Below are 25,569 nucleotides of genomic sequence, written 5' to 3'. Positions count from 1 at the left end.
ACAGGATCCCCCACACATGAGTCAAGACTGGATTCTGGAACCAAGACTGAGTTTAATGTTATATCACACAGCTTATATGTCATTTCCAAAACTGTTACAATGACAAATCTCCGCCCCCCTCACACTGGGGCTTCCATACAGATTACAGGCAGACACGACGGAGCCGAGTCTAAAAACACATTTTCTTTAGATAATGACATCAGTGGAGTTGAGTACTAGTTGTACTAAATACATTAACTAGACAACTCGACCCCGCATATAGAGAAATAATTACCACAATGAAGCAATCAGAATAATTAACACAAGCCACATAAACACAGATCTCCTTCACACAACACAATAGATCAATTAACCTTTAGAAATAGTGAGGGGACATTAGCACTTCAATAACCGGATGGTAATCACAATGGCAAGCAGGGAGCATTAAACTGAGACTTGTAGTCAGAGTCTTTGAGTATGAACTGTGATGACCCTAACACCCAAGGCCTGAGGTGTGCCTTGGCCTAGCTGGTCGGTATGCCTGAGAAGAGGGCATACCCTGAATGTGAGAATAAGAAAAAGTAGAAAGAGGAAAAAGTGTATATGAAGCTGGGGGAACGGGTGGGTGGGGAACCTGAAATGGCGCCAACACAGGACCCGGCGTGGGAGGAGTCTTAAGTACTCAGCAGACTCCTCCCACAAATACAGGCTAGCCTTCGGCCAGCCTTTACACTTGTAGTCAGAGTCTTTGAGTATGAACTGTGATGACCCTAACACCCAAGGCCTGAGGTGTGCCTTGGCCTAGCTGGTCGGTATGCCTGAGAAGAGGGCAAAAAGACACATGTTTAGGTATAGAAGGGTAGAGAACAAATGGTCCAGTGGCTTAGCGTGTACCTGGAAGGCAACCGTATACGTATCCACTATGACAGGTGAACCCACCGACCCATGACTTTGTGACAGAAGGAACCCCCTATAGAACCTGCGAAACCGCTCAGAACTCAATGACCCAAGAAGATGGATCAAGCCTGATGCCCGAGACAACCCCACCACAAGAATTAACTGCTTGTGACAAGAGGATGCATGGGGGAAAATGGAGCAAGGCCAAGCGGATTGAAATCGTTCAACCGGGCACCGGTGAAATGGCTCTGTGAAAATCCCCCAACCCCTGGCCTACCCGTGCTGATATGGGGAAGTGAGAGGGTAATAGCCAAAAAGAACAACTGGCAGGAGAGTAAGTGTCAGCTACCTGGAGAATGCATACAAGGCCAATGCACTAGGCAATAGCATCATGGCACATGGGAACCAAGCCAGACTCCCAGACTTAGGAACATCAATCAGTAAACAAGACAACAGACATGCAACAACAACCACCCCGTCTGCACCTACCTAAGTACGAGAACATGAGCAGATACGTCAAGACCACTGCGCGTGAATGAACCTGAAGACAGCCCCCCCACCCCCACCCTTGTGTGAGTGGTAAATGAGCCCGAGTAACCTGCAGCGCAGACACAGGCAATTAACTGAACACTCAGGGCTAGTGTACCCACGGAGCGTGGTGGGTAGTCGTATAGGTGTAAGAATGAACGTGCACGTATGACGTATGGTATACAGGCGAGAAGATTGTGGCCAACAATCATTAAAAACGAAACCTCAGCCCGTATGGATCTGTAGACGTGACAGATCCTGAGATGCGAGTACTAACTAACCCAGGATGCAACATGACAGAGTACAATGACATGACGACCAACGAAACAACCCCACCATGACAGACAACGCTATGACTGTCACACTGGGGCAGAAATGACAGAAACACAGAGACTGGGGCAGAGATGACAGAAACGCAGAGACTGGGGCAGAAACGCAGAGACTGGGGCAGAAATGACAGAAACGTAGAGACTGGGGCAGAAATGACAGAAACGCAGAGACTGCCAGGAATGACAGAAACGCAGAGACTGCCAGGAATGACCGAAACGCAGAGACTGCCAGAAACGCAGAGACTGCCAGGAATGACAGAAACGCAGAGCCAGAAAAGCTAAGTATGAGAATATAACCAACACGTTGAGACCACTGTACGTGAATGAACATGCTAACAGGCCCCCCCCCCCCCCTAATGTGTTTAAGAAACGAAACCTCTGCCCGTACGTATCTGTAGACGTGACAGATGCTGAGATGTGAGCACTAGCTAACCAACCCAGGTGCAACGTGGACAAGTACAATGAGACATGGTAACCACAAGAAGACAACGCTATGACAGACCAACACTGACAGACCTCATGGGGCAGAAACACTATGACAGAAATCGTGGCGCAGAAATGCTATGACAGAAATCGTGGGCCAGAAACGCTATGAAAGAAATCGTGGGCCAGAAACGCTATGAAAGAAATCGTGTGCCAGAAACGCTATGACAGAAATCGTGGGCCAGAAACGCTATGACAGAAATCGTGGGCCAGAAACGCTATAACAGAAATCGTGGGCCAGAAACGCTATAACAGAAATCGTGGGCCAGAAACGCTATAACAGAAATCGTGGGCCAGAAACGCTATAACAGAAATCGTGGGCCAGAAACGCTATAACAGAAATCGTGGGCCAGAAACGCTATAACAGAAAACGTGGGCCAGAAACGCTATAACAGAAATCGTGGGCCAGAAACGCTATACCAGAAATCGTGGGCCAGAAACGCTATAACAGAAATCGTGGGCCAGAAACGCTATGACAGAAATCGTGGCCCAGAAATGGTATGCCAGATAACGTGGGCAGAAATGGTATGAGAGAAAAATGCTGAGCCTGACACATCGCGGCAAAACTCCTGAGCCTGTAATGCTGAGGCGGAAATACGAAGACAGAACCCTGGGGCAGAACGCTAAGGGAGAAACGCTGCGCCCGAACGCTGAATACGCTGATGAGAACATGACTCGTACGAGAAACGCAACCCAAGAGGACCTAACTCGCATGAGAAACATTGTCGCATGACACGCAATCGCATGAGGACACGAGCACGAAAAACGTAATGTATGGAACAACATAATACATGAGAAACGTGGTCGCATGAGAACGCAATCGCATGAAAACGTAATCGCATGAGGACATGAGCATGAAAAACGTAATGCATGAGACAACAAAATGCTTGAGAAACGTGGTCGCATGAGAACGTAACACATGAGAAACATAATCGCATGAGAAACTACCCTGGGAAACATAATCGCATGTGAACTACCATGTGAACTGTAATCGCATAAGAACGTAATCGCGTGAGAACTACCATGTGAACGTAACCGCCTGAGAAGCGTAAACACATGACAATGACTCATGAGAAACGTGATCGCATGAGAACTACCATGCGAAATGTAGCCGCATGAGAACTATCATGCAACCCGTAATCGCATGAGAAACGTGAACCCACAAGGACATGACTCGTAAGAAAACGTGATAGCATGAAACTTGATCGGATGAGAACTACCATGTGAAACGTAATCTCATGAGAAATGTAATCGCATGAGAAACGTAAACACATGAGGACATGCCTCATGAGAAACGTGATCGCATGAAAACTACCATGCGAAATGTAGTCGCATGAGAACCACCATGCGAACCGTAATCGCATGAGCAACGTAAACACAAGGACACGACTCGTGAAACCACGATCGCATAAGAACGTGATCGTATGCGAACGTAATTGCACGAGAACCACCATGTGAACGTAATCGCATGAGAACGTAATCGCATGAGAAACGTAAACACATGAGGACATGACTCACGAGACACGTAATCGCATGAGAACTACCATGCGAAATGTGGTGGCATGAGAAACGTGATCGCATGGGAAACGTGATCGCATAAGATCGCATGAGAAACGTGATCGCATGAGAAACGTGATCGCATGGGAAACGTGATCGCATAAGATCGCATGAGAAACGTGATCGCCTGAGAAGATCGCATGGGAACGTGGTCGCCTGGGAACGTCACCGCATGGGAACACCATGAGAAACGTCATACCATGAGAAACGTCATCGTATGAGAACGTCGTCGCATGAGAACGTCGTCGCCTGAGAACGTCGTCGCCTGAGAAACGTAAATACTTGGAAACATGACTAAGCCTGAGAAACGCGACATGAATGCATAAACACGCAGGGACAGAACGCTATGACAGAACCGCAGGGACAGAACGCTATGACAGAACCGCAGGGACAGAACGCTATGACAGAAACGCAGGGACAGAACGCTATGTCTACCAATCACTTAACCACAAAACCTCAGCCTGTACGGGTCTGAAGACGTGACCGACCCTGTAAAGTACTAAACTGAGCACCCGTGGAAGGAAACGGCGCACATGTGAACTACCATGCGAACTGTAGTCACATGAGAAACGTGAAACACACAAGGACACGACTCGCATGAGAAACGTGACTGCATGGGAAACATACACGCATGGGAAACGTGATCGCATGGGAAACATACACGCATGGGAAACGTGATCGCATGCGAAGATTGCATGGAAAACGTGGCCGCAGCAGACACATGTTGGGAATAAAATGTTGTGGTAACATATTCTTGAGATTGGACACGTTTATGTCTGGCAACTTCAACTTATGTTTAACCATCGCCTAGCAACGGGCGGCTCCCTTCATGCTGGAGGGAGTAATACAGTGAGCGGGCAGAGGTCCCCCCCTCCCCCCGGTGTGAACACCGGAGGAAGCGGCTCCCTGTATGCTGGAGGGAGTAATACAGTGAGCGGGCAGAGGTCCCCACCCCCTCCCCCCGGCGTAAACACCGGAGGAAGCGGCTCCCTTCATGCTGGAGGGAGTAATGCAGTGAGCGGCAGAGGTCCCCCCCCTCCCCCCGGCGTGAACACCGGAGGAAGCGGCTCCCTTCATGCTGGAGGGAGTAATGCAGCGAGCGGGCAGAGGTCCCCCCCCTCCCCCCGGCGTGAACACCGGAGGAAGCGGCGGGCGGCTCCCTGTATGCTGGGGGAAAACAACGGGCGTAGGTCCCCCCCCTCCCCCCGATGCAGCCACAGGAGGAAGCGGAGGGCGCAACACACACGCCGGAGGGAGAGACACAGCGACGGAGGTCCCCTCCCCTGGCGTGAACCGATACGCTGGATGGCCAGACGACCTCCTCCCTCTCCAGCGGCGGCACCGTGGGAAGCGGCTCCCTGATGCACTGGAGAGAGAGGGTGGACGGACGGATGGCCCTCCCGCTCCCCCCGCATGAGCGCCGGGAGAAGCAGGCGGGCGGCGGCGGCCCCCACGATGCAGGAGAACCCAGGGAAGAAGGGGGGCGGGCAGGGGGTCCCGCTCTGTCTGGAAAGGGTGGATGATGGACAGACCTCCAGCTGCAGCACCGTGGGAAGCGGGTGGGAGGTTCCCTGATACACTGGAGAGAGTGGTGGAGGATAACCAGACGGGCTTCCCGCAGCCCCCCGGCATGAGCGCCGGGAGAAGCGGGCGGGCAGCCCCCACGATGCTGGTGAAACCCGGGGGTGGGCAGGAGGTCCCCCATCGTGCCCAGGAGGGGAACACCTTGCTGCGGCCAAAACCACCGCTGTCTTCACTCCAATGAAGGCCACGAGGCTTCTGCTGCCGCTGCTCTGCCCCTCAAACCTGAAATGGCGCCAACACAGGACCCGGCGTGGGAGGAGTCTTAAGTACTCAGCAGACTCCTCCCACAAATACAGGCTAGCCTTCGGCCAGCCTTTACACATATAGGCAAATGTATCACAATGGCCCCCCTTTTTCTCCCTGCTCCGGAAAACCTGGTTGGACCTTCCCTGGTCCAGTAGGGTTGACGGGTTCAGAGCTTTTAGTCCGAGGTTAACTCCGTTTGGCATGACTGACCTCCCTTGGCAACTGCTTCAGACTCAGGTATGCCACCGGGTCGTCAGATCACACGCCGGTCAGTCCCCAAGTCTTTGTGCGATCTGCAAAGTCACCAGAAGTCAGTGTGAAGACGGCGAATGGGTCTGTGCGCCGCCATCTAGGTGTCCCGCTATGGGAGGGGCAGGTTATGGCTCTGAAGTGACAGTCACAGGAGATTCATAAAAAGAAAAAGTTATACTTGTTGAAATACTGTAGCACTGGTGCTCAGAGTCCGGGGGGGGGGGAGGGGACTCAGAGCCCCATAAGGTCAGCCACCCCCTGCTCCCTCCGCAGCCGCCGGTTCTCCTCTTTGAGCTTCTCCAGCTCCATCTCCAGTTCATGGAGCCTGGGGGGGTCAGCCCGCTGTGACCTCAGGTGATTGTTCTCCTCCTCCATGCGGCTTATGCACTCCTCCAGCTCTATGTACTCACGGATCAGATCCTGCTTGCTCATGTCCTGCAGGCTCTCCACGTGGTCCTTCATCATCAGGAACTGGGTGGTGGTGTAAGGGGCCACCGGTGGGCCCTTGGCGAACATCTCGGCCCGCATCTGGGGCGCCCGCTGCGATTCCATCTCCTCCAGTCGCTTCTTCTCCTCCCAGGTCCGCTGGTTATATGACTTCCAGGACCTCTTCTTCTTGGAGGGTAGCTGGCGGTGCCTCTTTCTGCCCAGCTCCCTCCAAGGCCCCTCTGGCTCATGGATGTCGCCCATGACCAGCTGACAATGGTGTTCCCTGTTGTCCGTAATAACAGATTGTACCATGAGGGCTTCGTAAGGGGTGCCCAATGGTTCTTCCTGACCCAGCTCCTGGGGATCCCAAGCCGAGTCTACACAATGGGCTGCTGCTGGTGGGCGGTACCCAGGTTGAGACCAATTTGACCTGGTGTTGTCATTCATGGGGCAATTCTGCTTGAAGTGACCCAACTGTTTGCACCGGAAGCAGCGTTGTTCGTTGTCCTCCTGGCGTGGGTAGCGAGGGCTAGATGTCATCGGTCTGTTAGGCGGTTGGTATCTAGCGGCTGGTGGGTGTGAGGGCGCCGTTGGTCGTGGAGGTTGTACCTGTGGTGTGACCTGGTTTGTCTTGCGAGTATCCGCATATTCATCCGCCAACTTCGCGGCCTCTGGTAGAGTCATGGGCCTGCGATCTCTCACCCAATCTTTGACGTCCGTCTGGATGTGATTGTAAAATTGCTCCAGGAGCATTAGTTGCAAAATGTCCTCTGCGGTGGTGGCCTGGCTGCTGTTAACCCAGTTAGAGGCCGACAGGGACAACTGGCATGCCCATTCCGCGTAAGAGTCTTTCGTGGTTTTGCGTGAGTCCCTGAACTTCTGTCGGTGGGACTCTGGGGTTACTGCATAACGAGCCAGGAGCACTTCTTTAACCCGGGCGTAGCTATGGATATCCTGATCTGGCACGGTCCGGAAAGCATCAGAAGCTTTGCCTGACAGTTTGCCTGACAATATTGCAACCCACTCTCTTCTAGCTATTCGGTGCAGGTTACATTGTCGCTCAAAATCCGCCAGGTAGTTATCAATCTCACAGTCCTTTTCATCAAAAGCTTTAAAAGCGCTAAACGGAATCTTCCTTGTGTCTGCTGTGCTGTACTCACTGTTCGGAGAAGGTGCGGCTGCTTGTTGGACTGCTGCCAGTTTTAACTGTAGTTCTGCGTTTACTAACAGGTCCATCACTTTCAGCACCACATCCGGCGTTGGGTTCGGGCCGAACCATGCTAGCTTCTCTCTCATTAGCTTGTTGGCTGGCGATTCCTCCTCCTGAATCACTGGTGTCTCCATCTCTTGTACTGCTGGCGTTGCTGCAATCCCGTTCTCCTGGTCTATCTCCATTGATTCTGCTATGATGACCCGTTCGGTTTTGTTGCTAGCAATCCTTCCACGAACTTCCAGTAGTTCTTCCAGTGTCTGCTTGGAATCCCGGGTGTAAAGGAGAGTATAAGGGAAAATCCCACTGCTACCAACCAATTGTGACGGTATCGGTATGATATCCCCGTCAAACATTCCCTCCTCTCCATACAAGACCATCACAGGATCCCCCACACATGAGTCAAGACTGGATTCTGGAACCAAGACTGAGTTTAATGTTATATCACACAGCTTATATGTCATTTCCAAAACTGTTACAATGACAAATCTCCGCCCCCCTCACACTGGGGCTTCCATACAGATTACAGGCAGACACAACGGAGCCGAGTCTGAAAACACATTTTCTTTAGATAATGACATCAGTGGAGTTGAGTACTAGTTGTACTAAATACATTAACTAGACAACTCGACCCCGCATATAGAGAAATAATTACCACAATGAAGCAATCAGAATAATTAACACAAGCCACATAAACACAGATCTCCTTCACACAACACAATAGATCAATTAACCTTTAGAAATAGTGAGGGGACATTAGCACTTCAATAACCGGATGGCAATCACAATGGCAAGCAGGGAGCATTAAACTGAGACATATAGGCAAATGTATCACAATAAAAATCCGCGGAAACAGATCCGCTGGATTGTACACACCAGGGGATCTATCCGCTGGAGCCGGTCCGCGGATCAATTCCAGCGGATGGATCCTCTCGTGTGTACGGGGCCTAAGGTGTAAAAATGCAATAATACAAGCTAAATCTATTCTAATTTCTCATTTAAAAGACATCATGTATTGGTTACATAGAGTTAAAACCAGCAATACTTACTTGAATGAAGCTTTTTCCTCTAGGTCTGGCTGTTTTGACAACTATGTTGTTTGTGGCTGTATTGTCAGAGTCTGGTAAAAAGAAACTTGGATTAATTCACTGATGTGCCTGTTTAACTACTTGCCGTCGTCGCACCGTCATAATACGTCCACAAGGTGGCTCTCCTAGGCGAGATCACGTATTATGACGTCCTACCCTTTAGCCGCCACTAGGGGCGCACGCGCGCCGCCGGAGGCGCGCGCACGCGCCCCCCGCTCGCCCCCGACTCCCGTGCGTGTGCCCGGCGGGCGCGATCGCCGCCGGGCACACGCGATCGCTCGGTACAGAGCGGGGAACGGGAGCTGTGTGTGTAAACACACAGCTCTCGTTCCTGTCAGCAGGGGAAATGCTTTTCTTCGGTTCATACACTGTATGAACCGAGGATCAGTGTTTCCCCTAGTGAGGCCACCCCCCCCCCCCACAGTAAGAACACACCCAGGCATACTTAACCCCTTCCCCGCCCCCTAGTGTTAACCCCTTCACTGCCAGTGGCATTTTTATAGTAATCTAATGCATTTTTATAGCACTGATCGCTATAAAAATGCCAATGGTCCCAAAAATGTGTCAAAAATGTCCGAAGTGTCCGCCATAATGTCGCAATACCAAAAAAAAAATCGCTGATCGCCGCCATTACTAGTAAAAAAAATATTAATAAAAATGCCATAAAAATACCCCCTATTTTGTAAACGCTATAACTTTTGCGCAAACCAATCAATAAACGCTTATTGCGATTTTTTTTTACGAAAAATATGTAGAAGAATACGTATCGGCCTAAACTGAGGAAAAAAAATGTTTTTTTATATATTTTTGGGGGATATTTATTACAGCAAAAAGTAAAAAATATTCATTTTTTTCAAAATTGTCGTTCTATTTTTGTTTATAGCGCAAAAAATAAAAACCGCAGAGGTGATCAAATACCACCAAAAGAAAGCTCTATTTGTGGGAAAAAAAGGACGCCAATTTTGTTTGGGAGCCACGTCGCACGACCGCGCAATTGTCTGTTAAAGCGACGCAGTCCCGAATCGCAAAAAGTACTCTGGTCTTTGGGCAGCAATATGGTCCGGGGGGTAAGTGGTTAAATATTTAAAAATTCACACATATTCTGTTACAGTATTCATCCCCTTAGAACATTAAATCAACGTTTGTTTGGCTGTACTTCTCCTATGGATCACAGGCGTGCAGTTCGTTTTGCACTCCCGTAACCCGTTTTCGGCAGAGACTGGGCTGAAGTCCAAAGTCACATAACAGGAGATTACTTGTGTGTAGTTAAGGGGTTTCAAGAAGGTTTAATTGCTGGTGAGTCTGTACTGTGGCATAACCTACAGCAGGGGTCTCCAAACTGTGGCCCTGGGGCCAGATGCGGAACTTTGCATGCTTTTATCCGGCCCTTGGGGTACTAATCCTCACACTGATATAAGGCACTATTCTGCCATCGAACACCAACAATGGAGCACCATTTCTCCCACTGACACTAATGGGGCACTATTCCTCTTTATGATACCAACGATAGGGAACTATTCCTCTAACCTAATAGCAAATGTGGTGATGTTTACTCCTACTGATGCCAGAAAAATTTCCACTCCCGCTGGCCACAATCTGGCCCTCCTGAAGTCTGAAGGACAGTAAACCGGCCCTTTGTTTAGAAAGTTTGGAGCCCCCTGACCTACAGCATGAAAATAAAAGGCCACTCCAAGCAACCCCATGACAAGAACATTTCAAAGTTACTAAATATCCCTTGGACTACAGTTAAATCAATCATCAAGATATAAAAAAGTATGCCAAAGTATGGCATCACTGTAAATCTGCAAAGAACAGGTTGTCAAATGTAAGTGAGCATGCATGGAAGAGACCATCAAGATCAAGACAGATCATCAAAAGACATAGGACCACTGGAGTTACAGATCTCGTTTGTCAATATGCATACAGCAACTGTTGCCTGGCTGCCTCGCCAGTCGCAACTTAATGGCAAAGTGGTTAAAGAAGCCACTGGTAACTAACAATTACATACAATTTGCCACAAGGTGCTTAGGAGACACTAAAGTCAATTGGAAGATGGTTTTGTGCTCTGATGAGACCAAAATTGAGCTTTTAGGCCATCAAACTGAACACCTTTTTGGCATAAACCAAACACTGAGCATCATAGTAAATACACCACCCCCACTGTGAAGCATGGTGGTTGCAGCATCATGCTGTGGGAATGTTTCTTTGCAGCAGATCTTTCTGTTTCTGTCCACTTTTGTATTGTCATACATGCATGTTTCGTGTATATGTGGACCCGCTAGACGTAAAAAGAGTAATATGCATTCCTATGGTGCGGGGAGGGGGGCACTCAGTTGCTGGCTTGTCTCTGGATAAAAAAAATCAGCTAGCCAAGAACATCAATTGCACTCAATGACTTCCTTCCACTTTCTCCATATTTTTGTGGGCAACTTTATTTTTGGTGTGGTAAATTATCACAAACAAGCAGGCCACAACTAAATTATTGATGTTAGGAGTCATCTTTTGGCTCTATTCATATGGATGTCACAAGGGGTTCTCAGCATGCTTACATAATATCCACTAAGCACTTCCCGGACAATAGATTCTAACGCAGGGGCAGCCATACCTCTCTGAGTTATGTAAACAACATGATACCAACATTGTATGGGACTGAATCTCTCAATAATATAACAAGCTGACACAGGAATCTCTGCATTATTAAACCTGTAATCAAAGCTAAAAAAAAAATATGTGGTGTGTGAGATGGCATTCATATAACAAGGTCAGTAGTAACTATAACTTAATTCTGTGTAGCGATTGCACAAAAACAACAGTTTCAATTTTACTACATGTAGTTAGCGTGTGTGTCTAAGGTATTTATATAAGTAAATATAATAAAAATCCTTATCTCTATAAACTTTGCTCCTTCCTATCCATACAAAAAGTAAAACCATGTTATTGACATCTCTTGAACTGATGCTGGTACCTTATAGGAATGGTGATGAAAATGGTTTCTGGAGTCTGGGGAAGGGGGTATGGGGACATACTGGGCAATCTGCTGGGGGCATATAATCAAAAAATGTCCAGAGTGCTTAGTGAGAGGGGTACTACATTGTACTTTTAGGGTACTACATGGTACTTTTAGGGTACTACATGGCAATTTTGGTATTATCTTCTTCTGTTTGCTTGGAAAAGCAATAAAGTCACGGGCAGTGCAAGAAACGTCCACTGGGTGCTAATAATATTTGAAGGTATTTTATTAAGGCCCAGTATCTATTAACCCGGGGTAATGCACACATTACATATTTAGAGCTATGTGTTATACTACAAGCTTCAAATCAGACTGTACATGAAAAACATAAATGAGGTTTACCTTTTTTTGTACAGCAAAGCCAACTTAAACATCGACGAATGAAAATCTAAAGTCAAAGAAAGAAACAAGTCAATGTTAAAAAGGCGCAAACTGAAATGTTTTCTTGAAACATGCAGAGTCTGATTAACTAAAGTGTGATTGAAGGTGAAGAAAAATAATTAGAAGATCAATTAAACAAATTCAATAAATTAAGAAACAATTTCTTTGACTGATGTTTGAAGAGAACAAATATTCATACATTAAAAAATCAGCTAACAAATGTCAACATTATCAAAGTATCTTTTTAGGAGTACATGTTTTACAGTGACTACACATTTTTTTTCCACATTTCATTGTCATTTCCATCTTATTTAATAATTTGCCAAGTTAGCAGTCTCTAGACCAGTGTTTCTCAAACTTTTTTCATTTAAAGCGGGGTTCCTATCACATTTTTCAAATTTTAAAAACATCTGCTTTCATCTCACGTTTTATAAGTCTCTATAGTGTCACTTACTATTTTGAAATGTCCCACCGTTTCGCTGAGTTATTCAAAAGGAAGACTTTATATTCTGGTCTGCAGAATGTTCTCATTTTGCTTGTGGGCATTGTGAAGCCGGGAATACTTGGGATGACGCGTCAGAACGAGCCACCCGCCCCGCCCCAATCTCGCGCATGCGCAAGACTGCTGCAGCGCCGCGCCGTCAACCACTTGGGTTGCCATCACAACGAGCGGCGGCTGCGGAAGTGTACGCCGTTGTGATGGCAACCCATATTAGTAACGCGATTCTTGCACCGGGGAATGGCACGGCATCACGTGTCATCATTTTCCAGGAGCATTAGCGATGTTAGGAGCCGAGGGAGCTGACGTCAGGATCCTCGGTGAATAGGAAGGCAGATTTCGTGGGACCGCATAGCAACAGGCATTTCAAGGTGAGTAAATTTTTTTTTTTTTTTTTAGGTATAAGCTACACTTTAAAGAAAATTATATTTTTGATGGAACCTCCATTTTAAAGGCACCCTATGGACAATCTTGAGGCACCCTTTAAAAATTACAGACAGTCTCATTCTAAAATGTAAAAGCTATTCTAATGCCGCGTACACACGATCATTTTTCGGCATGAAAAAAACGTTGTTTTAAAAAAATGTCATTTAAAATGATCGTGTGTGTGCTCCACATCATTTTTAGGCTTCTGAAAAACGACAAATTTTTTTTCCGAACATGCTGCATTTTTTAACAACGTTTTAAACTATGTTGTTTTTCGGGTTGTAAAAAATGATCGCGTGTGGGCTAAAACAACGTTAATAACCCGCGCATGCTCAGAAGCAAGTTATGAGATGGGAGTGCTCGTTCTGGTAAAACTACCGTTCATAATGGAGTAAGCACATTCATCACGCTGTAACAGACAGAAAAGCACGAATCGTCTTTTACTAACACGGAATCAGCAAAAGCAGCCCCAAGGGTGGCGTCATCCGCATGGAACTTCCCCTTTATAGTGCAGTCGTACGTGTTGTACGTCACCGCGCTTTGCTAGAGCATTTTTAAAAAACTATGGTGTGTGGGCAACGTCGTTTTAATGATGAAGTTGGAAAAACATTGTTTTTTCTACATGCCGAAAAACTTCGTTTTTTTTCATGCCGAAAAATGATCGTGTGTACGCGGCATAATAGTTTTATATAATATATCAACATCCACACATGTAGGACGCCCAACCATAGAGGCGAGATATTCCTCCAAAGAAAATACACTTTTACTAACTGGTACTGACTAGCATTCCAATGTTTCTCTTCTTCTTCAGTTTGTATCCATCACTCAGCTAATGTGACTCCAATGCTGATGGAGAGGGGCAGGGGAGGGTCAAACGAGGATGCTATGCAGTCGACTGACATCCTCCTTATCAAGTGATTATGTTAATGGTTTTTAGGACGCTGGCAGCTAGAAGGTTGTAATGGTGCACAATTCAAACCTGTGGCTTTGTGTACAGTATCTCACAAAATTGAGTACACCCCTCACATTTTTGTAAATATTTTTTTATATCTTTTCATGTGACAACACTGAAGAAATTACATTTTGCTACAATGTAAAGTAGTGAGTGTACAGCTTGTATAACAGTGTCAATTTGCTGCCCCCTCCAAATAACTCAACACACAGCCATTAATGTCTAAATCCCTGGCAACAAAAGTGAGTACACCCCTAAGTGAAAATGTCCAAATTGGGCCCAAAGTGTTAATATTTTGTGTGGCCACCATTATTTTACAGCACTGCCTTAACCCTCTTGGGCATGGAGTTCACTAGAGCTTCACAGGTTGATACTGGAGTTCTCTTCCACTCCTCAATGACGATATCACAGAGCTGGTGGATGCCCCCCAGATGCTCAATAGGGTTTAGGTCTGGAGACATGCTTGACCAGTCCACCATCTTTACCCTCAGCGTCTTTAGCAAGGCAGTGGTCATCTTGGAGGTGTGTTTGGGGTCTTTATCATGTTGAAATACTGCCCTGCAGCCCAGTCTCTGAAGGGAGAGGATCGTGCTGTGCTTCAGTATGTCACAGTACATATTGGCATTCATGGTTCCCTCAATAAACTGTAGCTCACCAGTGCCAGCAGCACTCATGCAGCCCCAGACCATGACACTCCGACCACCATGTTTTTTGGGCAAAGTTTGGAGCACAGACATTACACACACATACCAAAACAAGGGCATGAACCGTGCCTGGGTAGGTTAACACTGTTAGATTGAGCACACCCTAAGCTAGGTTCACACTCGTGCAGGCGGTTGTCGTTAAGGGACCGCACTTGTTCCCACACCTGCAATCACCCCGCAGCCAAAAATACGCTGCAGTTTAGGAGATGTGTGGGGGTGCTATTAATTGTAATAGCTCCCCCATGCACTGGAAACCACACTGAACTTGTAGCTTCCATACAGGCAGGGTTTTCAGAAAAGGTGCAGGGAATGAATACTGTGTTTCCCCAAAAATAAGACCTACCCCGAAAATAAGACTTACTGTGATTTTCGGGAAGGGCTACAATATGAGCACTACCCTGAAAATAAGCCCTAGTTTAAAGTGCTGGTAGAGTGCTGGAATCCATTCTGTTGCAGTAGTGTATAGTGTAGACTGTGTGTGTTTGTATGATCAAATTGTCGCAAGTACCTTAGGAATAGCGTTGTTCGGCGATCAGCTGATCTCCTGCTGCTCTCCTACTCCCCTCCCAGCTGTTAGTGGGGAATTTTGGAGTGCTTGGAGCGGGGAGGAGAAGTCCGGCGGGATAAGGAAGCGGCGCTCAGATGATCTCCCCCTCTCCAAGCTGTCAGCGGGGGATCTTGGGCCCCCCTCCCTCTGCAGAGCTCTAGTGGGCCATGGAGGCGATGAGTGGCGCTCAGCTGATCTCCCCTTCTCCAAGCTGTCAGCGGGGATCTCGGGCCCCCCTCCCTCTGCAGAGCTCTAGTGGGCCATGGAAGCGACAAGCGACACTCAGCTGATCTCCCCTTCTCCAAACTCTCAGCAGGGGATCTCAGCCCCCCTCCCTCTGCAGAGCTCCCTCTGGTCACGGAAGTGCCCAGCGGCGGTATAAGAAGGTATGTGACACAGTTGGATCGCAGAAACATACACAGTTTATTGTGTGATACTGTAATTCTAGTATTGTACAAGCACTTTTACATAGGGGATTCTTGACAGGCAGGGAGGAAGAGGGGGAGAGAAGACAACACATGGCAAGATAAGACCTACCCCGTAAATAAGCCTTACTGTGTCTTTTGTTGTCAAAATTATTATAAGACCCGGGCTTATTTTAAGGGAAACACAGTAGTCTGCCGTGCCCGTGAAAAACACGGTTTGCAGAGCCGCACAAGTGTGAATCTGGCGGGAATTCCACTTGATATGCAAAGGCACTCTGTTACATCTCATGAACAGGACACGAAGAGAACTCTACTAACAGGACACAGACATCGAAAAATAAACCAAAGGCAGTTTTTACCCTTCCCTACTAGATCCAAAATTGGAAAAAAAATGTGGTGCTTCTTTTCCCAATATTTTCTTTAAAGCAGGAGTTCACCCGAAATGAACTTTTTTAACCTTAGATTGATGCTCATTTTGTCTAGGGGAATCGAGTATATTTTTTAAAATCGAAGCCGTACTTACCGTTTTAGAGATGCATCCTCTCCGCCGCTTCCGGGTATGGTCTTCGGAACTGGGCGTTCCTACTTGATTGACAGGCTTCCGACAGGCTTCCGACGGTCGCATCTATCGCGTCACGAGTAGCCGAAAGAAGCCGAACGTCGGTGCGGCTCTATACGGCGCCTGCACACCGACGTTCGGCTACTTTCGGAAAATCGTGACACGATAGATGCGACCGTCGGAAGCCTGTCAATCAAGTAGGAACGCCCAGTCCCGCAGCCCATACCCGGAAGCGGCGGAGAAGATGCATCTCTAAAACGGTAAGTACGGCTTCGATTTTAAAAAAAAACTACCCGATTCCCCTAGACAAAATGAGCATCAATCGAAGGTTAAAAATTTACATTTCCGGGTGAACCTCCACTTATAGTAATTTTTAATGTGACTTTTACACTTTTACAAGCTTCCTCTTCCCTTTTTAGTTCAGCGCTGTTGATAAATGGCCTTGTTTATCAATGAAAATATGTGATCACTAGCTGCAGTAGTATAGAGTTAAAGCAGAACAATCATCCTGTAAATTATATTTTACAATTCTTCTGTCTCTTATAGCAAACTGTCCCTTCAGGCACAACGCCCTGTGCTTACCTGGAGGCAGTTATTTTCAACGTGTTCTATTTTCATGTCTGGAACATAAGGCAAAATGACAATGTTAGATTATACCGCATAGATGAATTACATGTAGCATATACGGTAATATAAAACATTACTTTTAACTTACAACATTTACCATTATCCTAGTTCATTGCAGAAAATTTATATTTTTGTCTTTTTATTAAGCTTTTTGAATGTAAGAGATATTTCCTAATAAACTTCAACAAAGTTTCTACAATACATCTCTTACCTCAAGCTCCTCCCCCCTGCAGCCACTCCCCTGCTTCTATTACTGTCAAAATACAGCCGCTCCCGTGTAAAATGACGTTTGCAGGTAGTGTCCCAAATGTCATTGAATGAATACCATTAATCAAAGCATTATTTCACTGTAGTTACTATTTCATTTACATTTAGATATAAGGTGTGACCTTTGTTCTGCATATGAGTTCAGTTATAAAAACCTTACAAATAACATTTTCTTAATAAAATGCATTTCTGTTTAACCCATTAATAACCCTAATGCCGCGTACACACGATCGGTCAAACCGATTGAAAACGGTCCATCAGACCGTTCTTATCGGACCAAGCGGTCGTGTATGGGTCCCATTGGTTATTTATCCATAGGTTAAAAAAAAGCAATCTTGTTTTAAATGTAACCGATGGATACCAACCGATAGAAAAAAACACGATCGTTAGTAGGCACAACCATCGGTTAAAAATCCACGCATGCTCAGAATCAAGTCGACGCATGCTTGGAAGCATTGAAGTTCATTTTTTTCAGCACGTCGTTGTGTTTTACGTCACCGCGTTATGACACGATCGTTTTTTTAACTGATGGTGTGTAGGCACGACTGACCATCAGTCAGCTTCATCGATTAACCGATGAAAACGGTCCATCAGACCGTTCTCATCGGATGGACTGATCGTGTGTACGCGGCATTATGCCCTGTACACACGATCAGTTCGTCTGATGAAAACGGTCTGATGGATTTTTCCATCAGTTATCCGATGAAGCTGACTGATGGTCAGTCGTGCTTACACACCATAGGTTAAAAAAACGATCGTGTTAGAACGCGGTGATGTAAAACACAACGACGTGCTGAAAAAAATGAAGTTCAATGCTTCCAAACATGCAACGATTTGATTCTGAGCATGCGTGGATTTTTAACCGATGGACGTACCTAGAGACGATCGTTTTTTTCTATAGCTTTTTTATCCATCAGATAATTTTAAAACAAGTTCCTATTTTTTTTTACCTATGGATAAAAAACCGATGGGGCCCACACACGATCGGTTTGGTCTGATGAAAACGGTCCATCAGACTAACCTATCGTGTGACTGTGTACGCAGCATTAGTTAACCCTAATCAATGCAAAATGAACTACTTACCCTTTTTTGGTTTGCAAAACCTTAGCCATGTTTTGTACCAGAAGCAAATTATAGAATAAAAATTTATTCTTTTTATTTACAGTAACATTTGTTTTTAAAGTACTAACACTGGTCAAAACAGAAAATATGTTTTCATTTTTTTTTCTATAGATGTCTTTATATCTATATATTTCACAAAAATGTATATCATTTTTGGAAGATAGCCTAGTCCCCCCTCCCCCTCCCAAAAAAAGAAAACGTATGTATCACGTTGTAATACTAAGTAATGACAAAGTTGATGCCAAATAAACAAGCTCATAGTGGAAATGTAAAAAATGTACAGTTTTGAGAACTGAAAGTGGAGGTTCACCCAAAAAATAAATTTTTAACATTACATTCAGCCGAGTTGTCCTAATGACAATAGGCTGTTTTTTTTTTGTTTTTTTTCCGTACATACCGTATTTCACCGCCGCTTCCGGGTATGTCTTTGCCGGACTGGGCATTCCTATCTGATTGACGGGCTTCCGACCGTCGCATACTACGCGTCACGAGTTGCCGAAGTAAGCCGAACGTCGGTGCGCAGGCGCCGCATAGAGCCGCACCGACGTTCGGCTTCTTTCGGCAACTCGTGATGCGTAGAATGCGACGGTCGGAAGCCTGTCAATCAGATAGGAATGCCCAGTCCTGGAGAAGACATACCCGGAAGCGGCGGTGAAATACGGTATGTACGGGGAAAAAAATAAATAAAAAACAGCCTATTGTCATTAGGACAACTCGGCTGAATGTAATGTTAAAAATGTATTTTTGGGTAAATCCCCGCTTGAAGCATTTTAAACCTTCCTGTTGTGCAAGTATCTCTGAGAAATCAGCTGCCATTTATTATTTGCGCTGTTTCCTTAATCCTCTGCAGGTTGGGTGACAGGAGACCCACATTAGCAAATTTGCCTTATTTTTCCCTTTTCAACAACAGTTCTCTGTTCTGCTTGTTGTTAATTGTGGTATATGGGAATGGGATCCCTGTCTCGTTATTTGATATTTCCCTCTTGCCATTTCTTCAGTAATTAAACAATGGCAGGACATTAAATTCTCTTGTGAAAAAAAACAGCAACATAATGATTAAAGCTATATATATCTAAACCCTGTAACAAAAAATAATATACTGCCCTTACACGTGGTGGAAGCATTATTCTTTTTTTTATTCTTTTTAAAGTGATATTAAACCCTTGGCTCCTAAGGGCTCATTTACACTTGCTTCGGCTTCAACAAGGCTTCGGACACGCTTTGTTAAAGCTCTCTGAACGCTAGTAAAAGCTCCTATCACTAAATAAAATGGTTAGCTTACAGTCCTGTTTACACCTGCTTTTGCTTTTCTTTGCTTCGCCTTCGCTTCAAAAATGATACCCCATGTAGCTTCAGTGGTGCTTCAAAGCGTCTTCAAAGCCTCCATAGAAGTCTATGGAAAAGCTCGCTTGAACTCCCAATGAAGACCCACAAAGATTCACAAAGCCACAACGAAGACCCACCAAAGCAGTGGCGTTGCTAGGGGGGATCAGGGGTTGCGGACCGCACCCGGGTGACACCCACCAGAGGGTGTCCGATGTGTCCGCCATAATGTCGCAGTCACGATAGAAATTGCTGATTGGTGCCATTAGTAGTAAAAACAAAAAAATCATAAATTTGTAGATGCTATAACTTTTGCGCAAACCAATCAATAAACGCTTATTGCGATTTTTTTACCAAAAATATGTAGAAGAATACGTATCGGCCTAAACTGGGGGGAAAAAAATATTTTTTTATATATTTTTGGGGGATATTTATTATAGCAAAAAGTAAAAAATATTGCTTTTTTTTCAAAATTGTCGCTCTATTTTTGTTTACAGCGCAAAAAAATAAAAACGGCAGAGGTGATCAGATACCACCAAAAGAAAGCTCTGTTTGTGGGAAAAAAAGGACATAATTTTTTTTTGGGAGCCACGTCGCACGACCACGCAATTGTCAGTTAAAGCGACACGCAAAAAGTGGCCCGGTCATTTGGCAGCCAAATCCTGAAGTGGTTAATATAAATGCTTTGTTTATGGCTACTTTTGAACTTGGTTTATTGTTTATTTCTCACAGCTGGAGAGCCCATTCACACAATGAATCACACAGGAACATGCTGCGAGTTCCAATGCAATTCACATGTGATCCGAGTGCAGTGCGATTTCAGACCCTTCAGTACAAAATCTGAAATTGTCTGAAATCACACAACTGGATTGCATGGTACTTCTGTACCATGCGATTCTGTTGGGGCAAACGCACTGCAGATGTGACCTACATTTGGGGTGTCCTGATTGTTGCATTGACACCCGCTGCAGATCGCAAGGGCAGCGCATTTGAAATGCAGGGCTCGAAACATGCAGAGAACGTGGGTTTTCCCAAACCGAGTACCAATGTGAACAGGCCCTAAAAAACTTCCCCTGCTCCACTATCCCCGGCTGCATGGGACTTCTTCACGGTTTTAGGGTCTTTCACCCTGCAGTGAGAGAAAGCCCCGTTCTTGTGCAGCTTCCCACACCAGATTCCAGTTGCACTGTTCTTGCAATCTGCTGTGGGTGTCGGTGACACCATTATTTTACCGCACCAGGTGACACCAACCCTAGTGACGCCACTGTATCGAAGCTCCACTGAAGCCCCATCAAAGCCCCATCGAAGCTCCACCAAAGCCTCATTGAAGCACCAAGCAAAAGCAGGTGTAAACAGGACTGTAAGCTAACCATTTTATTTAGTGTCAGAAGCTTTGACTGGCATTCAGAGAGCTTTAACAAAGCCTGTCCGAAGCCATGTTTTGAAGCAAGTGTAAACTATCCCTTAGGGCACAGGTGTCAAACACAAGACCCACGGGCCGAATATGGCCCTCCAGGCCATTTGATGTGGCCCTCGCACCTCTCCTGCAGCTGCAGGAGAGCTCCAGCCCTCCTCTGGTCCTACTCAAGACTCTTAGGCCCGGATTCACAACCGAGATACGACGGCGTATCTCCAGATACGCCGTCGTATCTCTGCGTTGCGCCGTCGTATCTATGCGACTGATTCTTAGAATCAGTTACGCATATATATCCATTGGATCAGACAGGCATAAGTCTCTTACGCCATCAGATCTAAACTGCATTTTTTTTTTTGACCGCTAGGTGGCGCTTCCGTCGAATTCCACGCTGAGTATGCAAATTAGCTAGATACGCGAATTCCCGAACGTACGCGCGGCCGACGCAGTAAAGTTACGACGTTTACGTTAGGCTTTTCCCGGCGCAAAGTTGCCCCTGCTATATGAGGCGCAGCCAATGTTAAGTATGGCCATCGTTCCCGCGTTGAAATTTTTAAAAGTTACGTTGTTTGCGTAAGTCGTCCGTGAATGGGGCTGGACGTCATTTACGTTCACGTCAAAACCAATGACGTCCTTGCGATGTCATTTGGAGCAATGCACACTGGGATATTTTACGGACGGCGCATGCGATTTAAATGATACACGCCCCCTACCTGCCGAATTTGAATTCCGCCGGGTGATTTACGCTACGCCGCCGCAACTTACGGAGCAAGTGCTTTGAGAATACAGCACTTGCCCTTGTAAGTTGCGGAGGCGTAACGTAAATCAGATACGTTATGCCCACACAATTTTGCGCGGCTGTACGTGAATCTGCCCCCTTACTTTCTGCTTTTAAGCAATGCATCCAGCTTCTTCCCAGCAGCAGCATAAGGAAAGGGGGTGGACTGTGATGTAAGGGAGAGTGGGGGACTCAATTTCTGATGGTGTGGCGGCTCTTGACATGTAATATATGGGGAGGGGATGCGCTGGACATCTAATCTTACAGATACAACCGGCCCTTTTGAGGGCAATCATAATGCTGATGCGGCCCACAATGAAATTGAGTTTGACACCCCTGCCTTAGGGTAAAACAAGCACAAGGTATAAACGTTCACATGTGTTAGTAAAACTGTGCATATCAACACAACTACTTTGTGCATCCAGGTGGATTATATTGCATTCAGAACAAATTTGGCTTTTTTTTTTTTTTTATGTAGCTGTATATTTCGTTTTACTACCATAGCCTTCCACCAAAGTACACACGATCATTTTTCGGCATTTAAAAAACAACGTTTTTAAAAAATGTCATTTAAAACGATAGTGTGTGGGCTTCGCATCATTTTTTTTTTTCTGAAAAACGACAATTTTTTTTTCCGAACATGCTGCATTTTTTAACAACGTTTTAAACAATGTTGTTTTTCGGGTTGTAAAAAATGATCGTGTGTGGGCTAAAGCGACGTTAAAAACCCGCGCATGCTCAGAAGCAAGTTATGAGACGGGAGCGCTCGTTCTGGTAAAACTACCGTTCGTAACGCTGTAACAGACAGAAAAGCGTGAATCGTCTTACTAACATGGAATCAGCTAAAGGGCGACGTCATCTGAATGGAACTTCCTCTTTATAGTGCCGTCGTATGTGTTGCACGTCACCGCGCTTTGCTAGAGCATTTTTTTTAAACGACCGTGTGTGGGCAACGCCGTTTTAAAGATGAAGTATGAAAAACTTCGTTTTTTCTACATGCTGTAAAACTTCGTTTTTTACATGCCGAAAAATGATCGTGTGTACGCGGCATTAAGTCTACAACGCACTAATAGTTCCGGACAGAGCCACTGTACTCAGGGCTGATCCTGGCAGGGTGCACGGGGTGCTTCGCACCCAGGCGCCACAGAAGTGGGGGTGCCGAAGCTCCAAAGTGCTCCCCTCCTCCTTGTCTGTGTCCAGAGGTGGAGCGCATGGTGCTGCGGTTCCCCATCCCGCTTGCTCTCTCCACTGGCAACTGACAAGAGCGCATACCCGAAATCTGGGCTAGCCCCCGCCAGAACACTCTGGTCAGCACTCTCAGTCATTGGCTGAGAGCGTTAATCGGGAGCTGGTCTGTATCCAATCTCCCCCAGGCCCCCTGCCTCCAATCTCCCTCTGTCTCCAATCTCCCTCTGCCAGCAATCCCCCCCTGCCTCCAATCTCCCTCTGCCTCCAATCTCCCCCAGGCCCCCTGCCTCCAATCTCCCCCAGGCCCCCTGCCTCCAATCTCCCCCAGGCCCCCTGCCTCCAATCTCCCTCTGCCTCCAATCTCCCCCTGTCTCCAATCTCCCCCTGCCTCCAATCTCCCTCTGTCTCCATCCCCCTCTGCGGTGCCACTGCAGCCACCATCACCCCCTGCCTCCAATCACCCCCTGCCTCCAATCACCCCCTGCCTCCAATCACCCCCTGCCTCCAATCTCCATGCGCAGTTCCAAGCCAAACCGATCTCGGCTATTTTTACTGGCACATTCCCGCAACCATGGACATTTACGAACGGGCGAAAAAAGTGCCCGTTTTTACAAACTGTTCGTAAAAATACAAACGGTTGGCAACACTGGTTACAGCTACATTTTTTTCCTTTTGGGATAAATGTTTTACATAAATGAATAAAAGCTGATCATTGTACTCACACTGTCAGCAGTAAATGGTTTGTCTCAAGTTTCTAACTGCCACTTTGTTTGGACAGTTTTGGCTATTAAAGGAAGTTTTAATGGACCAAAGTACAAGTGAATGCAGCAGGCGAGGCTACATATACTTAAGGAAAGTAAAAAAGTAATTACCGGCCTGTTTGTCCTTTGTCTTGCCTTAGGAGATGGAGCCGTCATGCAGATCAGCAGAAACAATGAAGATTTCACAGAGGACCGATCCTCCTAGCACCACCAGTTCCCTCCTCCCCTCCTTTGCATGTATTCCCATATATCGGTAGACAGATCACACAGCTTCTGTGGTATTTTAGTCTGTATTAACTTCCTGCTATGTCTACATTAGTTATGCTTTCATTCTTAATAAAATATAGCTAAGGGACAATTTATGGAATGTAGGCTGACAACATGACATCACTAAGCCATTCTCCGCTGACAATCTGCCTTTAGCATTTATATATGTGGCAAAGTCTGTTTGTACTTTCCCATCAGGTTACTTGTGATTCATTATTAAGATAGTTTGCTGTGGTTACAAACATTCAATTTCTACAGCAACAAGGGGCATAATGTATCTTTATTCATAGTAAACCCCCATAGTGTGAATTTGGGACATTGCAACCTCACCCAGCCAAGCCTCAATACAGTGGGCCATATTCTCAAAGAATCTCCGCCTGCTTCGCTTAGGGCACTTACACTCCGCTGTCCCAACTTACTGGAGCAGGTGTTGTATTCCCCAACCACTTGCTCCATAAGTTGGGACAGCGGAGTGTAAGTGTCCCGGCGTAGCCTGGCGGATCTCCAAGGGGGCGTCTTCTATTCAAATGAAGCGCGCCCCCGATGCAAAAGAACTGGGCATGCGCCGGGCTGCAAAAAGCCCAGTGCGCATGCTCCAGTTCTCGGCGGAAAACGTCAATGACGCCGACGTGTGCGTCATTGACGTAAAGTCGTATTCAAGAACGACTTACGTAAACGACGTATCCGACGAAAAAACACGACGGGGACCCGACGCCATCCGTAACATGGCCTACGCGAGACTTGCGGAAACTTACCCCTCATATAGCAGGGGTAAGTTTCCGCTTACGCAAACGACGTTAGCGACGGTTACGCGACGCGAAGAATCGGCGTAGAAGGATCATTTGCATATGCAAATGACTCCTTCACGTAAATGCCATCTAGCGGCGGCCGGCGTCATTGCATTTAAGATCCGCCAGTGTAAGTGACTTACAGATGGCGGATCTTAAGTGTATCTATGCAAAAATGATTCTGAGAATCAGGAGCATAGATACACGGGCCAAAAAAGAGAGATACGATGGAGTATCCTGAGATACTCCATCGTAACTTCTCTGAGAATATGGCCCAGTATCATTTCTATTGGGCTACTCCACCCATTTAGGTGTCCGTTTAATAAACTGTGAAGTTTTTTCTCCGTTCAGTTCACAGCAGTTCACGGCAGTTCTCATGAGGAGAATTATCTCCTCTGCAGCCGGTTTAATAAACTGAGAACTTCAGTTCTCAGATGGTGAACAGAGGTGACGTTTTTTCTCTGAAAACAGCCGAGATCTGTGTAAAAGTGGGTGGGCTGCATGTAATCTCGTGAGATATTGTTAGATTATGGTGCAGCCGAATTCAAAAAGTGAAACTAAAGTTTGAAAGAACATGTAATTAATGTTTTCAGACATGTGATAACATATTATATATATATATATAATTACATATATATATATATATATATATATATATATATATATATATACTGTATGTATGTATATATATATATATATATATATATATATATATATATACATACATATATACCGTATTTATCAGCCTATTTTGCTCACCCGCGTATAGCGCGCACCCCTACTCTGGACGTGAAATTCCTGAATTTTATTTATTTTTTATTACTTACAGTTTTGGTGTCTTGCCTAGCGTCCATCGGCGGCCTTGTCCGGTCCGGCGTCCGTCTGCGGCCTTCGTGGTGTCCTCCCCGCTGCTCCTGCGCTGTCTCTGAGCCGATCCCTGCTTCCCGCG

At 46.1% G+C, this 25,569-nt stretch overlaps 1 protein-coding gene across 3 annotated transcripts in view; it reads right to left on the bottom strand.

Annotated features, from left to right (window-relative positions):
- LOC120941203 (E3 ubiquitin-protein ligase RNF31-like) overlaps nucleotides 1-23,904 on the bottom strand; it is a 66,203-nt gene extending 42,299 nt beyond the window's left edge. Inside the window, exons 1-4 of one of the 3 annotated variants that reach the window (XM_040354506.1) lie at nucleotides 23,677-23,904; nucleotides 16,668-16,705; nucleotides 11,935-11,980; nucleotides 8,544-8,614 (exon numbers count right to left, since the gene is read on the bottom strand). In XM_040354506.1, the coding sequence (XP_040210440.1) occupies nucleotides 8,544-8,614; nucleotides 11,935-11,980; nucleotides 16,668-16,703 (153 nt within the window). In that variant the 5' untranslated portion in view covers nucleotides 16,704-16,705; nucleotides 23,677-23,904. The remainder of the gene's footprint in view (nucleotides 1-8,543; nucleotides 8,615-11,934; nucleotides 11,981-16,667; nucleotides 16,706-23,676) is intronic. The other 2 variants (XM_040354505.1, XM_040354507.1) reach the window with 2 other exon arrangements.
- Nucleotides 23,905-25,569: the final 1,665 nt, after the last annotated feature.

Source organism: Rana temporaria, chromosome 5, assembly GCF_905171775.1.
Source record: "Rana temporaria chromosome 5, aRanTem1.1, whole genome shotgun sequence".
Classification (NCBI taxonomy): domain Eukaryota; kingdom Metazoa; phylum Chordata; class Amphibia; order Anura; family Ranidae; genus Rana; species Rana temporaria.
Note: the sequence above shows the minus strand (reverse complement) of the source record. Positions and strands in the feature narration are given on the sequence as shown.